The following is a 14,324-nucleotide window of genomic DNA, read 5'->3' on the forward strand; positions in this document are numbered from 1 at the left end:
AAAACAATTCCCTGTTAGTGACTACTAACATCATCAGTGAGTATATAGTAATTTGACCTGTAATAGTAAATATCCTGAGAGACTTGAAGGGATCCCTGCAAGATGTTCTGTTAGATACCCGATATATTGGTCTCGCTGCTCAATTCTGGAGTTTGAGGCCTTTTTGAAATCCTGCAGCATTTTTTTCAAAGCATTATACCATAGGAGAGTACACGATGTATAAAACATAATATCTCTGTCAACAAAGTGAGAAATGACTCTATGTGTGAAGCATACTGATCTAAGCTTCTTGACCAACTGATCAGTTTCTTCTTTCCATCTTATCTTTCTTTAGGAGTTCTGTTTTTTTTGCAATGAAGTGCTACATTTCATGTAATTTTCATGTGATTAAGTAGCTCTATGGCTTCTGTGGGAAATCGTTTATTATGAGTCCCTGTTTTTTCAGGTATAGTGAGAAAAAGTATATTGAAAGTTGAGACTGCAACTTTTTAAATATTCTCATCTCTACCATCACCAGAGAACTGTGGTATCCCTGTGGATTGTGATTTAATGTTTCCATTTGTCTCATTTTTATGATGTTCCATGTAGTTTTTACTTTATTGTTAGACTTGCTAATTTTCTGTACACAGTGATGTGTTTGGCCTTTTTTGGCACACATGTTAGAATTTATTTGACTATCTATCTGGATGCTCAAGAATTTTGTATATGTGGTTTCATGAATTTTTTGATTGTTAATATCTACTTCAGGAACCTGAAGTTTTTTATTTGCTCTCTGAAACTGTAATATATTAGTTTTTTTTTTTTGGAAAATTTAGGATTAGGCTGTTTGCTATGAGCCATTTGTGTACTTGGTTAGTGACTGTCAGAGCTGTATCCTACATTCTGGAGTTGTAACCTTGATAAGGATACTTGTATCATCAGTCAACATGTCTATTTTTTTCTCTGTCATTAATTGTAGTTGGTATATCATTAATGTAGATTAACAAAATCAGTGGTTCATGAATCAAAATCAGGAAGAGTTCATATTTTTCATTTCATGTGAATGCCTTAGCAAGATCACAAAAGATTCCCATTGGATACCATGTGGAATTATATCTGGTATGTTGAATATGTCAAGAATCTCTTATGAAAGCCAAACTGTATAGGTGGCAATAAGCTATTTTGTATAGTATGGCTATAAGTACTATCATACACTATTCTCTCAAATGCCTGTGAAAGTGCTGGCAGCAGAGAGATGGGTTAATAGTTGACTATTACAGTCCTTGCTCCATTTTGTGAATTGGCATTACTATTGCATGGTTTAGTCTATCTGGAAACACCCCAGTTTTCATTGACTGGTTACACAAGTAGCACAATATGTGACTGATTAAGTCTGCACATAATTTCAAAGTCCTACTTGATACACCATTGTATCCAGAGGATTGGAAACTTCTAAGTAATTTTATGATTTTTAGTAGTTTCTTTGGCACACCATATTTTAATGTCAGTTGTTAACAACCCTTTCCTTTCACTACCAGTTGGTTTGATTTCAATCTGACTTTTGGGGAAGCAGGCTTCAGAATGATTGAGAAATACATTCAGGAATGAATTGGACTTCAGATTGTGTGTGCTTGGTAGACATGCTCCCATTGCTTGTGGTGTAAGCAGTATTTAATCAAGCTAGTATATTCAGTATGTTTTGTTTTTTTCTGGCAAATTTTAAGGTTGTCTTTTGACTACCATGATCACACAGACCATTTATTACAGCCCGACATATTACTTCACTGTAATTTGCGGGGTCCAAGAGCAAATTATCAGTTGAATTTTACATTAAAGTCAAAAAATGACGAGTTGAATAGCAGCACAGAAGAGAGGCACCTAGCAACCTACATCTTAAAGCAGTAATAATTGTAGCAAGACTAAAATTCATACAACTTTAAGACAGTATTAAGCCTGTAGCTTTTGAGCATTTCTAAGTTGAGTTTGTTGCCAACTCCCACCAGCTAAATATGACACAACTGATATGCTTCATTGCAAAATATTTCCACATAATTGTTTACCAATCACAATCATCATCTTCATCTTCATCTTGACTTCCTTCCAGCTAGTTGGGTATGAACTTTGTGAACAGTATGCCTCCATTGATTTCTGTCCTGGTACATATTATCTCTCTCCACTGCATCCCATATTACTCCCCTCCTCTTGGGATCTTTGTTAACCTCATCTGCCCCCCTCTTCCTAGGCCACCCAGTCAGTCGTTTTCCTGGTACTTATGTCTGCAAATATTGATGTGGAGTTTAAGTCAGGTGCACTTGCTTTACATGACCTAACCACTTCAGTATTGCAGCACTCATTCTTTCCTCCATGGCCAAGGCTACCTGTGGGTCTCTCCTTGCATACTCATTCCTGACTGTCTCTCCTCGTTTTTTGGAGCACTGACCTAAGGAATTTCAACAAATATTACAAATGCAGAAAGTGCTATGAAACTCATTACCCTTTTTTATAAGGATTCAGTGTGATCCCAGACTATAATGAAAATGAAGACAGCTGGTGATTTTTTACTGAAACAATTTTGGCAGCAAGTCGAATGGACTTTTTAAAGCAGGTATTAGGAAAAGTTAGGGATCCATGTTAAAAGAATACAACCCATTTCAGTAACATTTCCATTTAGAGTTCTTTAAACTAAAAGTACAAAAAAAGAAACTCACAAGACTTTTGTTATAAACACTAACCATTTTGTCAATAGATATCACAAAGATGTTGAACATAATATAAAGATTTAGGCGGTATAGATTCACAGACACACACAGCAGGCAATCCACCTCTGTTAATAATGAAATTATGAGTTGTATTGTAATAAAGTACGCATAAAATGTACATATTTTATCTTATAATGATGAACTATCACAGTCTTCACTTTGGGCAGTAATGTATGTATATGCCTTTTTGGCTCCTCTCAGACTTCTTTACCACTCACTTTACATTTTTCTTTTTTCAAATTTTAGACTGAAGACTGTCACCATTCTTATTTGTGGTATGTTTATTCTGGTACCTTCTGTTGACTTGAATTTAATTTCATTTCAGTATATTAGGGACTAACTCCCTTCATCATTATTTATGAGTACTCCTTATTTACTACATTCTTGCCCCATTCTATGTTATTATGTTCCTTACATCTGTCTAAAGACACCTTTTCATTTATTTGTAATGTATAACAGCCATTATTTAAGTTCAGGATGGCAAACTTCAAGATATCTATCTCATTACCAGTTTTAGCTGTTTTGGCCCAATATCAAACAATGTATTCAACCTAACCACAGCGTCCTATCTAACCTACCTTGGAGCTGCACCACAATTTCTAAAATTATGCTCAAAAGGTCAAAATTTAATGTTATGGAACATGTGTGGAGGAGGGTATGGGGCAGATAGTAGTGGGGATTGAGGCCAGGGGGATTACGAGATTGGAGGATGGGTTGCTACTACAACTGTCATCTATGTAATTCAGGGAATCTGGCATTGTGCGTGGGAAGGTTGAGGGAAGCTTGCTTATGGCTGGGAAGGAGAGGCAGCAAGTGGGTGGGTTACAAATGCAGCAACAGTGAGTACATTCGGGTTACACACAAGAAGAGTTGTGTGCAGTGCAAAAGAGATGGAGGAGTGGATTGGGAGGGGGAGACAGAATAGAGGAAGAGGGCACAGGAAGAATGAAGTTAAGGTCATGAGACGGGTGTGGAGGAGGGTAAGGGGCAGGGAGTAGTGGAGACTGAAGCCAGGAGGATTACGAGATTGGAGGATGTGTTGCTACAGCAACTCTCATCTACAGGGTGTTTCAAAAATGACCGGTATATTTGAAACGGCAATACACACTAAACAAGCAGCGATAGAAATACACCGTTTGTTGCAATGTGCTTGGGACAACAGTACATTTTCAGGCAGACAAACTTTCGAAATTACAGTAGTTACAATTGTCAACAACAGATGGCGCTGCGGTCTGGGAAACTCTAGCACGATATTTTCCACATATCCACCATGGGTAGCAATAATATGGCGTAGTCTCTGAATGAAATTACCTGAAACCTTTGACAACGTGTCTGGCGGAATGGCTTCACATGCAGATGAGATGTACTGCTTCAGCTGTTCAATTGTTTCTGGATTCTGGTGGTACATCTGGTCTTTCAAGTGTCCCTACGGAAAGAAGTCACAGGGGTTCATGTCTGGCGAATAGGGAGGCCAATCCACACCGCCTCCTGTATGTTTCGGATAGCCCAAAGCAATCACACGATCATCGAAATATTCATTCAGGAAATTAAAGACGTCGGCCGTGCGATGTGGCCGGGCACCATCTTGCATAAACCACGAGGTGTTCGCAGTGTCGTCTAAGGCAGTTTGTACCGCCACAAATTCACGAAGAATGTCCAGATAGCGTGATGCAGTAATCGTTTTGGATCTGAAAAATGGGCCAATGATTCCTTTGGAAGAAATGGCGGCCAAGACCAGTACTTTTTGAGGATGAAGGGACGATGGGACTGCAACATGGGGCTTTTCGGTTCCCCATATGCGCCAGTTCTGTTTATTGACGAAGCCATCCAGGTAAAAATAAGCTTCGTCAGTAAACCAAATGCTGCCCACATGCATATCCTGTGCACTATATTGTTAGCGAATGTCTCTCGTGCAGCAACGGTAGTGGCGCTGAGGGGTTGCCGCGTTTGAATTTTGTATGGATAGAGGTGTAAACTCTGGTGCATGAGACGATACGTGGACGTTGGCGTCATTTGGACTGCAGCTGCAACACGGCGAACGGAAACCCGAGGCCGCTGTTGGATCACCTGCTGCACTAGCTGCGTGTTGCCCTCTGTGGTTGCCGTACGTGGTCACCCTACCTTTCCAGCACGTTCATCCGTCACATTCCCAGTCCGTTGAAATTTTTGAAACAGATCCTTTATTGTATCGCTTTTCGGTCCTTTGGTTACATTAAACCTCCATTGAAAACTTCGTCTTGTTGCAACAACACTGTGTTCTAGGCGGTGGAATTCCAACACCAGAAAAATCCTCTGTTCTAAGGAATAAACCATGTTGTCCACAGCACATTTGCACGTTGTGAACAGCACACGCTTACAGCAGAAAGACACACATCACTTGCAGCGCCATCTGTTGTTGAAAATCGTAACTACTGTAATTTCGAAAGTTTGTCCACCTGAAAATGTACTGTTGTCCCAAGCATATTGCAACAAACGGTGTATTTCTAGTTTTTATTGCCGTTTCAAATATACCGGTCATTTTTGAAACACTCTGTATGTAATTCAGAGAATCTGGTGTTGTGGGGTAGTATCAAGATAGCGCATGTATATACACTGCCAGAAAAAAAAGAAACCTTTGAAACACTAGTTTGACACCAATGTTAATAATACAGAGGCACACAGTGTTATTCCTTAAGGGATGAAACTGTTCCACTGCCCACAAAAAACTTGAGCTTTAATATCATGATGTTGCATTTATTTTTTGCTGCATCAATAACAATTAATTTTGACATAATGTGCTCATATATAAACAACAATAAAAAAATACTGAGATGACTTCTCTCTTTACATTACTTTTTCCTTTATTGTGAAATAATAGTTGAAATCAGTCACTAAAAACAAATCAGAAAAGAAAATAGTTACCAGCACTTTTAATACATTGTTCCAGTGACTTACAGAATTGCTGAACACATCTTTATTGAATTTATGTGGTGAGATAATCAGTCACTTCTAGATACTGTGATACTGCAGTAGTTTTAAAGTTCTGTAATGATGTTATTTAAAACTTCAGGCATCTATTATTTGCAATTGTCCTGTTTTTATTACTTCTTTAGAGTTCTATTCTGGGGCACAATTGATTTGACTACACGGTTACAGATTCGTTTGGTGTGTCAGTAAGTATATACACCAGGCTGAGAACTTTGCCATCTACACAGTTACATTCTTCCAAATTACTACATTGTGCCAGCACTGCAGCTCGACTGAAGCGATGGGTTGTACGGTGGAATGTGCAATAGGAGAAGAAGGTGAGGAGTGGGAGGGAAAATTGGGGGAAGCTTGCTAATGGCTGGGAGGGAGAGGCAGCAAGTGGGTGGGTTACAAATGTGGCAATAGTGAGCTCGTTTGAGTTACAGGCAAGGAGAATTGTGTGCAGCGCATATGAGCTGGAGGAGTGGATTGGGAGGAAGAGACAGAATAGAGGAAGAGGGCACAGGAAGAATGAAGTTATGGTCATGGAACAGGTGTGGAAGAGGGTATGGGGCAGGTAGTAGTCGAGATTGAAGACAGGAGGATTACGAGATTGGAGGATATGTTGCAATGACAACTCTCATCTGCGTAATTCAGAGAATCTGGTGTTGTGGGGTACCATTGAGATGGTACAGTTTGTGAAGCAGCTATGAAATCACACACATTGTGCTCAGCAGTATGTCCTGCCACTGGGTGGTTAACTCTGATCTCAAACACTTCATCAATTGCCATTTGTTCAGGTAGGCAGCTGACTGCTTTTTTGGAAATTTGGGACAAAACTGCTGAGGTCATCAGTCTCTAAGCTTACACACTACTTAGTCTAACTTAAACTAACTTATGGACGACACACACACCCGTGCCTGAGGGAGGACTCGAACCTCTGATGGGGGGAAGCTGCACGGACCGTGGCAAGATGCCATAGACCACGCGGCTACCCCACACAGCAGCTGACTGGTGCCCAAATAAAATCCTATGAAGAAATTACAGCAGCCATGGTGTATGACGTAATTGCTTTCACAGGTGGCACTGCCTCAGGATAATCCTGTTATGAGACTGGAGTGGGATGTTCTGGATGGGTGTTGTAATGCTCCTGTTCTGTATATACATTGCAAGAAAAAAAATGGAACACCCTCTTAGAGGTTTCCAGTTCGCTCAAGATTTATTGTTGCAACAGTGCATATGGAGTACATGAAATGATTGCATTTACAGATCAATAGCACATGCTGTTCAGAGGTACCAGGTATTAACCCAAGGTGAAACACCCATACAACTATGTGGTGTACCTCCATGGGCAGCAAGACAGGCACAGGCTCTGGCATCCAGTCGATCATACAGGTGGTGAACACTGTCCTGGGATATGTCATTCCACACCTGCTCAACGTGTTCATGTAGTTCTGTAAGAGTTGTTGGTTGACAAGTCACACAAGTCCCTTCTCGCCTATCAGATCCAATATGTGCCCTATTTGAGACAAGTCCAGTGAGTGTTTTGGCCAGAGAAGTTGCTGCACATCTTGCAGAGCACAATAAGTTTCACAGGCAGTGTGTCAGCAAGCATAATCCTGTTGGAACAACACATCACCTTCCTGTTGCAAGAATGACAAGAGAACAGGTCTAACAACATTCTCCACTAGTTAGAGTCCCCTCCAGAAATATCAAAAGTGAACAAGAGCTGTAGCTTATTGCACTCACACCATAAGGCCTGGGGTGAGGTCAGTGTGTCTTGGATGAATGCACTCTATGAGACAGGTCTACACTGTATGAGCAAAGGACCATTACTTGCATGCAGGCAGAATCTGCTTTCTGTAGACCACAGTGCACCAGTCCATCTTCCAAGTGATCTTATAACAGCACCAGCTGTACCACAAATGTCGATGCTGTGGCATGAGTGGAAGATGGGCTAGAGATGTGTGTGCCCATAGTTCGACTGCTAATAACTGGTTCACATCAGTTTGCATTGACACATCTAGGTCTGCATGCCCTCTTACCTGTGCTGTAGTAGCTGTATGCTCTGCCACTGCTTCCCTTACAATACGACTATCCTGTCAGGCATGTGTGCCGTGTGGATGTCCAGAATCTCATCTACAAATGTAATAATGTCCATGTGACCACTGATACCAGCACCATTGCACAATTGACACGTGTCCAACTTGTGTGGCAATTCTCTGGAAGGACCATCTTGCCACTTGGCAGGCCACAATTTGACCCCTTACAAACTCGCTCAGCTGGCTGTAGGAAGTACGAGTGCATCCCTGTAGCATTGTTACCTACATTATCAGTACTCTTACTATCTCTCGGGTGGCATATGCTATCTTCGGATCAAAATCAATGTCATTTTTCCAGGTGTACTAACTTTTTTCCTGCAATGTATTTACACAAAGTGTCACAACAAATTTTTGGTCCAAAATTGCATTTCTCTCAAGTAATTAAGTGAGACTTTTGCAATGTCTTAAGTGTTTTGAAGCAGGAGTTCATAAACTTGGCTAGAATAGGTCAATATAGCAGATGATTTTGATTTGTGTCACTTCTTCAGTCTGTTTTGCGTTGAAACTCCTTGGTTTTATATTTGTTAATTGTACAAATTATGTGGAACAGGTTTTACACTTTTGCAATACATGTTGAGATCCGTGTTACATAAGGTCTACTTCTATTAACAGCTTTCTCTTCCAATAATTGCTGACTTACAACTCACAACAGCACTGACTGGTACTCCCTTGAACTCCAAATGACTTGCATTTACTACTTTGGCCTAACAATGACCCTTATATACATTAATTCCAATGTGTAATTACTTTTATGTAGTTACAAACACAATTTTTCATAATTTACAATGAGAACAACATTGTTTAAGTTAATTTAAATGTGACAGCATATTCGGCAAGAATAAATAAGAGATTGTAAGTAAATTATTTTGTAAAGCAAAAAGGGTTTCTTTGATAAATTTCATATAATAATTCCATTTAACAGTTATTACACAAATATGTAAGATTTCATCACAAACAGGTTACCATTCCAATTACTACAATATATTGACCACAATCCCTAACCTTCCTCACTTTATACAAATAAAGTGCTCCAGTGTGTACTGAATACTATAAAAGTTGTGTTTGTTTACATGATAGCGATATTGTTTCCTCATCTTATGAAATTCCATTAACATATGTTATTCTGTATGTCAATTATTATTCCCAGTTGCATTATAGAATGATTAGTGTAAGCTGAAAATCATGGCATTATTGCAAATATGTGTTCATGCAATGAAGTTACAGTGTATTGGGATGTACACCATCTGTGTCTTCCACAAGGGCAAAGAACTGGAAGTAAGTGTGATGTAAGAATGTACTAGGATGTTGTCTAGATTGGATGGGCAGTAGAATGCCACTGAGGGATGGGTGGAAAGGATTGTGGGTAAGATGCTCTTCTTTTCTGGTCACAATGATAAATAGTTGAAGCCTTGGCAAAAGATATGATTCAGTTTTTCCAGTGTGGAATGAGACTGGGTCATGAAACTGATTCCTGTGACTGATTGAGGGATTAGAGGCATGTGTGCATATCAAATGGGAAATCTCGTATGGAATAGGTTTGGAAAGTGGCAGGGAGCTAATGTTGTCATTGTAGATGCACCATCCATGGATGGCCACACCTTGTGGGAGTGACTTTTTGATGTGAAAGGGATGGCAGTTATCAAAATGATGGAATTGTTAATGGTTAATGGACTTGATATGGTCATTGGTTTGGACTGGAGTCATCAGAGCTGTGGAGATTAAAATCCAGGAAGGGTTGAGGAGGACCAGGTGAAGCAAATGGGAGAAAAAATGTTGAGGCTGTGGAGGAGTGCAGAGAGTGTATCTTGATCCTGTGTCCATATCCTGAAGATGCCACCAATGAACCTAAATCAGTCAAGGGATTTGGGATTTTAGGTGGCTAGGAAGGTTTCCTCTAAATGGGCCAAAGACAGATTGGCATAGGATGATGCCATGTGGTCCTTCCCCTCGAAGAAGAAGTAGCTATGTGTGATGATGTAGTTAATTAGGTGTGTATGGAGTGAGGTGGTGAGTTTGGAGACAGAAGGAACTTGGGAGAGGTAGCATTCAATAGTGGCAAGGTCATGGGCATGAGAGATGTTGAGATATAGGAATGTGACACCAACTGAGATGAATAAGAGACTGAAGCAGTAAATCTCACCCTATCAATCCACTTCTCTGTTTCTTCAGGTGCTGTGTACAACTTCCTTTGGCTGCAGAAAAAAACAAGCTCCCCAGTGTCACATTCCTATCCTGTGCACCTGGCAACTGCCTCTCCCCACAGACCCTACTCGAACTTCTCTTCCACTGATCATCTGCTTTATCCTTTGTCCACTCCACCCAACACAACCCCTCACCCCTGTAGAGGTGCAGTGCTGACACAAGGCACAATGAAGTCCACTAGGGCAATGTAACTGTGTAGGTGTGTGAGTGGAGCGAGGGATGGATGGATTTGGGATGTGGTTCACGTGTGTGCTGGCACACACTTGAATATAGCAGGGTCATGATGGGAGCTAAACAAAAATACTTTTTTTCTCCTCATGCATATCCACACCCAGTTAGTCATATAACTGATAAATAAGTGACCAACTGTCAGCATAATTTGAAGGCATCATACATCTATTCTGGAAATTAGATTACAACTGTCTAATTAGTTGGAGCATATAAGTTTATTTGAGCACAGTAATAGCTATACTAAATAATGTCAGTAATAATATAAACACACTGTTTATAATTTCAACATCTTGAGTGTATATAAATAATTTCATGGATCCATTAACTTTATCTGAGTTTGTTGTTATGATGATACTGAAAATTCTGAATGAAATAAAAACAACAGAATGAGTAGCAATAATCATATGGTTGGTTTCCTGGGTAGTATTTATGCACATAAATGAGAAATGGAACAAGATAGGCCAGCTTATTAACTTGCATTTTTCTTTTGAGCACACTCACAGAGATGGCCATATTCTCAATTGGACACATAGCCTACCAGTATTCATAAAAGTCTACACTGGCCATTTATAGAGAGTGGCTAGTTATTTACTTCTATTCAAGAAACTGTCAGTGATACTGCAGAAGTTAATTAGTACAAATAACTTCAAAGTGGCTTTAATTATTTTTCTGCTGTCTGTTATATATTTCACTTCCTTAGGTAATTAGTGACAGATAGTAAAAATAATTTATCCTACTATATGTATTTGTGAATGTCACTGTCATTTTCAAATTGAAATAGACTGTTCATGACAAATTTTACTCAAAACATTTTGTTAAAATTCATAATTGTCTTCACCAATACTGCATGATTCATACATTTATACTGCATACATAATTCTAATTATTTTCTTTGTAATATTTATACGTATTATAACAAAGTAGAATTACTTCAAAAAAGTTATAGGACACAAATCTCTCATATTCAGAGGTAGGTAGTTGTTTTTACCTTTCTTCATTTGCCCTATTATTGCTATGAAGCTTTGGTCAGTAGTCTTCTCAAAGCTGGTATTTCATTCAGTGCTACTAGAAACAGAAACATCAGATAACAACCAGGAAGATACAGCATACTGATATTTCTGCCATTAAAAAATATTTTCTGCACAGTTACAAAATACTCATGCCTTTATTCATTGTTAAAGATCCTGGCGCCAGAATGTTGAAGCCTGGCTGCAAGATACAGAAAAAGATGTGAAGCAGAGTGAAGATCTGCGCAGAAGATCACGTAGGATTCAGAGTAACAGACGATCACTCGAAGCAGATTCAGGTACTATGCACTAACTATACTACTTACTCATTTCAGGTGTACAAGTAATAACAGATCATTGCAATTTGACTGTAATTAATTTCCTTAACAGAAGAGCTGAACATTAAAGTGACCCTGTTATTTATAACATTTTTGATTCATTATCTCCATTTTCCATGGGTTACATTCATGACTTCTTTCTGTGATGGAGATCATTTTTTTGTATTTATTTATTCTTCCTTAGATCATTCAGTACAACAGTATAGGGCATGTCAGACATATCACAGAAAAAATATTACTTGGATAATACATGTACAAAGTAGGATAACAGTAGACCAAGGATAGGTCAGAAAGTTGGTCATGGCATTAATGCAACCATACCCACATTCACTCTAGCAACTTGGGAAAACCATGGAAGACTTCAGTCAGGATGGGAGGGAAGGGTAGAATGCCATTCCTCCTAAATGCAAGTTCAGTGCATCAAATTTGGCATACAACATGCACAAGAAGTACCAACAAAGCTGTAACTAGAACACTTAAACGGATTTGCAAAAATAATGCATTCCCTCAAGAAATACATGGCTACACACTGGCCATTAACTCACTTCCAGTTTTGTTACATTCAGAGTTCTCAAACAAAATCTACTTCTTTTCATTCTTAACGAATCTGTTTACATTCATTAATTCAATGTGGAGGTGGTCCTGTATTTTGACGTATCTATAACTTCCTTCCTTTGTTGCCACTGCAAGTTTAAGTTGTAGCAAAGACTGTCATAATTCCTGTTTGTAAATGTTACTATTTTCAAAATGTGGCCTGTTGATAGCAAAACCCAGCCACTGTGGCTGAGTGGTTCTAGGTGCTTCAGTCCAGAACCATGCTGCTGCTACGGTCGCAGGTTCGAATCCTGCCTCAGGCATGGATGTGTGTGATGTCCTTAGGTTAGTTAGGTTTAAGTAGTTCTAAGTCTAGGGGACTGATGACCTCAGATGTTAAGTCCCATACTGCTTAGAGCCATTTTTTTTTAGCAAAAAACTTCATAAAATGCACAATAGGAAGCAATTTTTAGTACCCTAGTTGCTCAAATATTTATCTATACTAGTTCTGAAAGTGTAAATCATACATTATTTCTATTAGCTATTTTTGTACAACAAATACTTTATGTAAGGGCAGAATTATTGTACAATATCATTTCCGGTATAATGAATGGAGGTATGCATAGTAGTTCAGTTTTTGTCATTTCGGTGATCTAAATCAGCTTTCACACACACATCAAAAACAGTTGAACTTACGGGGGTGGACAAAAATATGGAAACACCAAAAACACAATATATTACCATGCTTAATATAGTGCAGGAAACTTGTCTTTCAAAACAGCTTCCAGTCATCTCAGAATAGATAAGTACAGATTCTATATGGTTTTCAAGGGAATCTTATATCATTCTTCCTACAAAATGGTGGCAAGTCCAACTAACGATGACAAAGGTGGATGGTGATTGTGTACCCCTCTCTCCAAATCTGACCATAAATGCTCAATAATATTGAGATATGGTGATTGTGGTGACCAGAGGAGATGCAAAAATTCATCCTTGTGCTAACAAAACCAGTCCTGGATAATGTGAGGTGCGTGATCAAGGGCCCTGTCAGCTTGGAACACAGCATCACCACCAGGGAACAAACATTGTGCCATAGGATGGATCTGTTGAGCCAAAATAGTCACATAATCCTTGGCAGTAAGTGATAGTGCAGAGTAACTATGGGGGCTCATGAAATACTCTGATACGGCTGCCCAAATCTTCACCGAACCCCCACCGTCTTTCACTCTTGGGATGTAAACTATACCAGAAGCTGCCAGTGTGAAACAAGACCAAATGACATTCTTCCTTTGCCCAATTTCCCAGGTTTTATGGCTTTGGCACTATGTTTACCTTTCATGGGCATTTGCATCAGTGATGAGTAGTTTTGAAACTCCAGCTCCTCCTGCAGTTCTCAACTTCTGGATCTTCCTTCATGTTGTTTTGTTGCTGACAGGGTTTGCGATAGTGACATTCACTTCTGCAGTGACTTTTGGAGCTGTTGTCCTCTTATTTTTCATCACAATCCTCATGAATGACCATCCATCATGATCACTAAATACACACTGTCATCTGAGTTGTGACTTAGCAGATGACATTTTTCTGCTTTCCCTGTATGTTTCATAGTTGAAGCATCAAACACTTTTGCTGTTTTTGTTACAGAAGCACCCACCATATGAGCACCAACAATGTGCTCAGATTCAAATGCACTGAGCTTTGACATAACGGACTCACAACTACACAGAACATTGTTCTGACCACAGCTGACCCTTGTAACATATAGAGAGCAATGCATGGGTGCAGGCATCTGTGTTTACATTCAAGCATGCATTTCTCATGATGTTTCCATATTTCTGTTTACCCCCTGCAAAACCAAAAAATTTTGGGCTACCTACTTGTACTCTTATGTTTTGTAAACACCTGCTACATTTACATGATTGTATTATGTTTTCTTTAAAACTGCTTATCTGATGTTTGTGTCTATGTCTTCTCTTGAGTAATTCTGTACATGCAACAGATCATTGTATACAGTTTAACAACTAAAAGTTAAAGCAGTCATGAAACTGAAGGTTTGTTTGAACACAACAATGCTTCTCTCTCTCTCTCTCTCTCTCTCTCTCTCTCTCTCTCTCTCTCTCTCTCTCTCTCTCTCTCTCTCTCTGACAAACACGCACACATGCACGCAAGCGCGCGCGCGTCCACACACACACACACACACACACACACACACACACACACACACACACA

General features: G+C 39.4%; 1 protein-coding gene across 2 annotated transcripts in view; it reads left to right on the plus strand.

The window, feature by feature from the left end:
- The window catches only part of LOC126298492 (uncharacterized), a 1,054,904-nt gene that overhangs the window by 1,024,945 nt on the left and 15,635 nt on the right, over nt 1-14,324 (plus strand). For both annotated transcript variants that reach the window (XM_049989828.1, XM_049989829.1), the window contains one exon: nt 11,401-11,525. In XM_049989828.1, coding sequence (XP_049845785.1) covers nt 11,401-11,525 — 125 coding nt within the window. The remainder of the gene's footprint in view (nt 1-11,400; nt 11,526-14,324) is intronic.

Source organism: Schistocerca gregaria, chromosome X (assembly GCF_023897955.1).
Source record: "Schistocerca gregaria isolate iqSchGreg1 chromosome X, iqSchGreg1.2, whole genome shotgun sequence".
NCBI classification, from domain to species: Eukaryota; Metazoa; Arthropoda; class Insecta; order Orthoptera; family Acrididae; genus Schistocerca; species Schistocerca gregaria.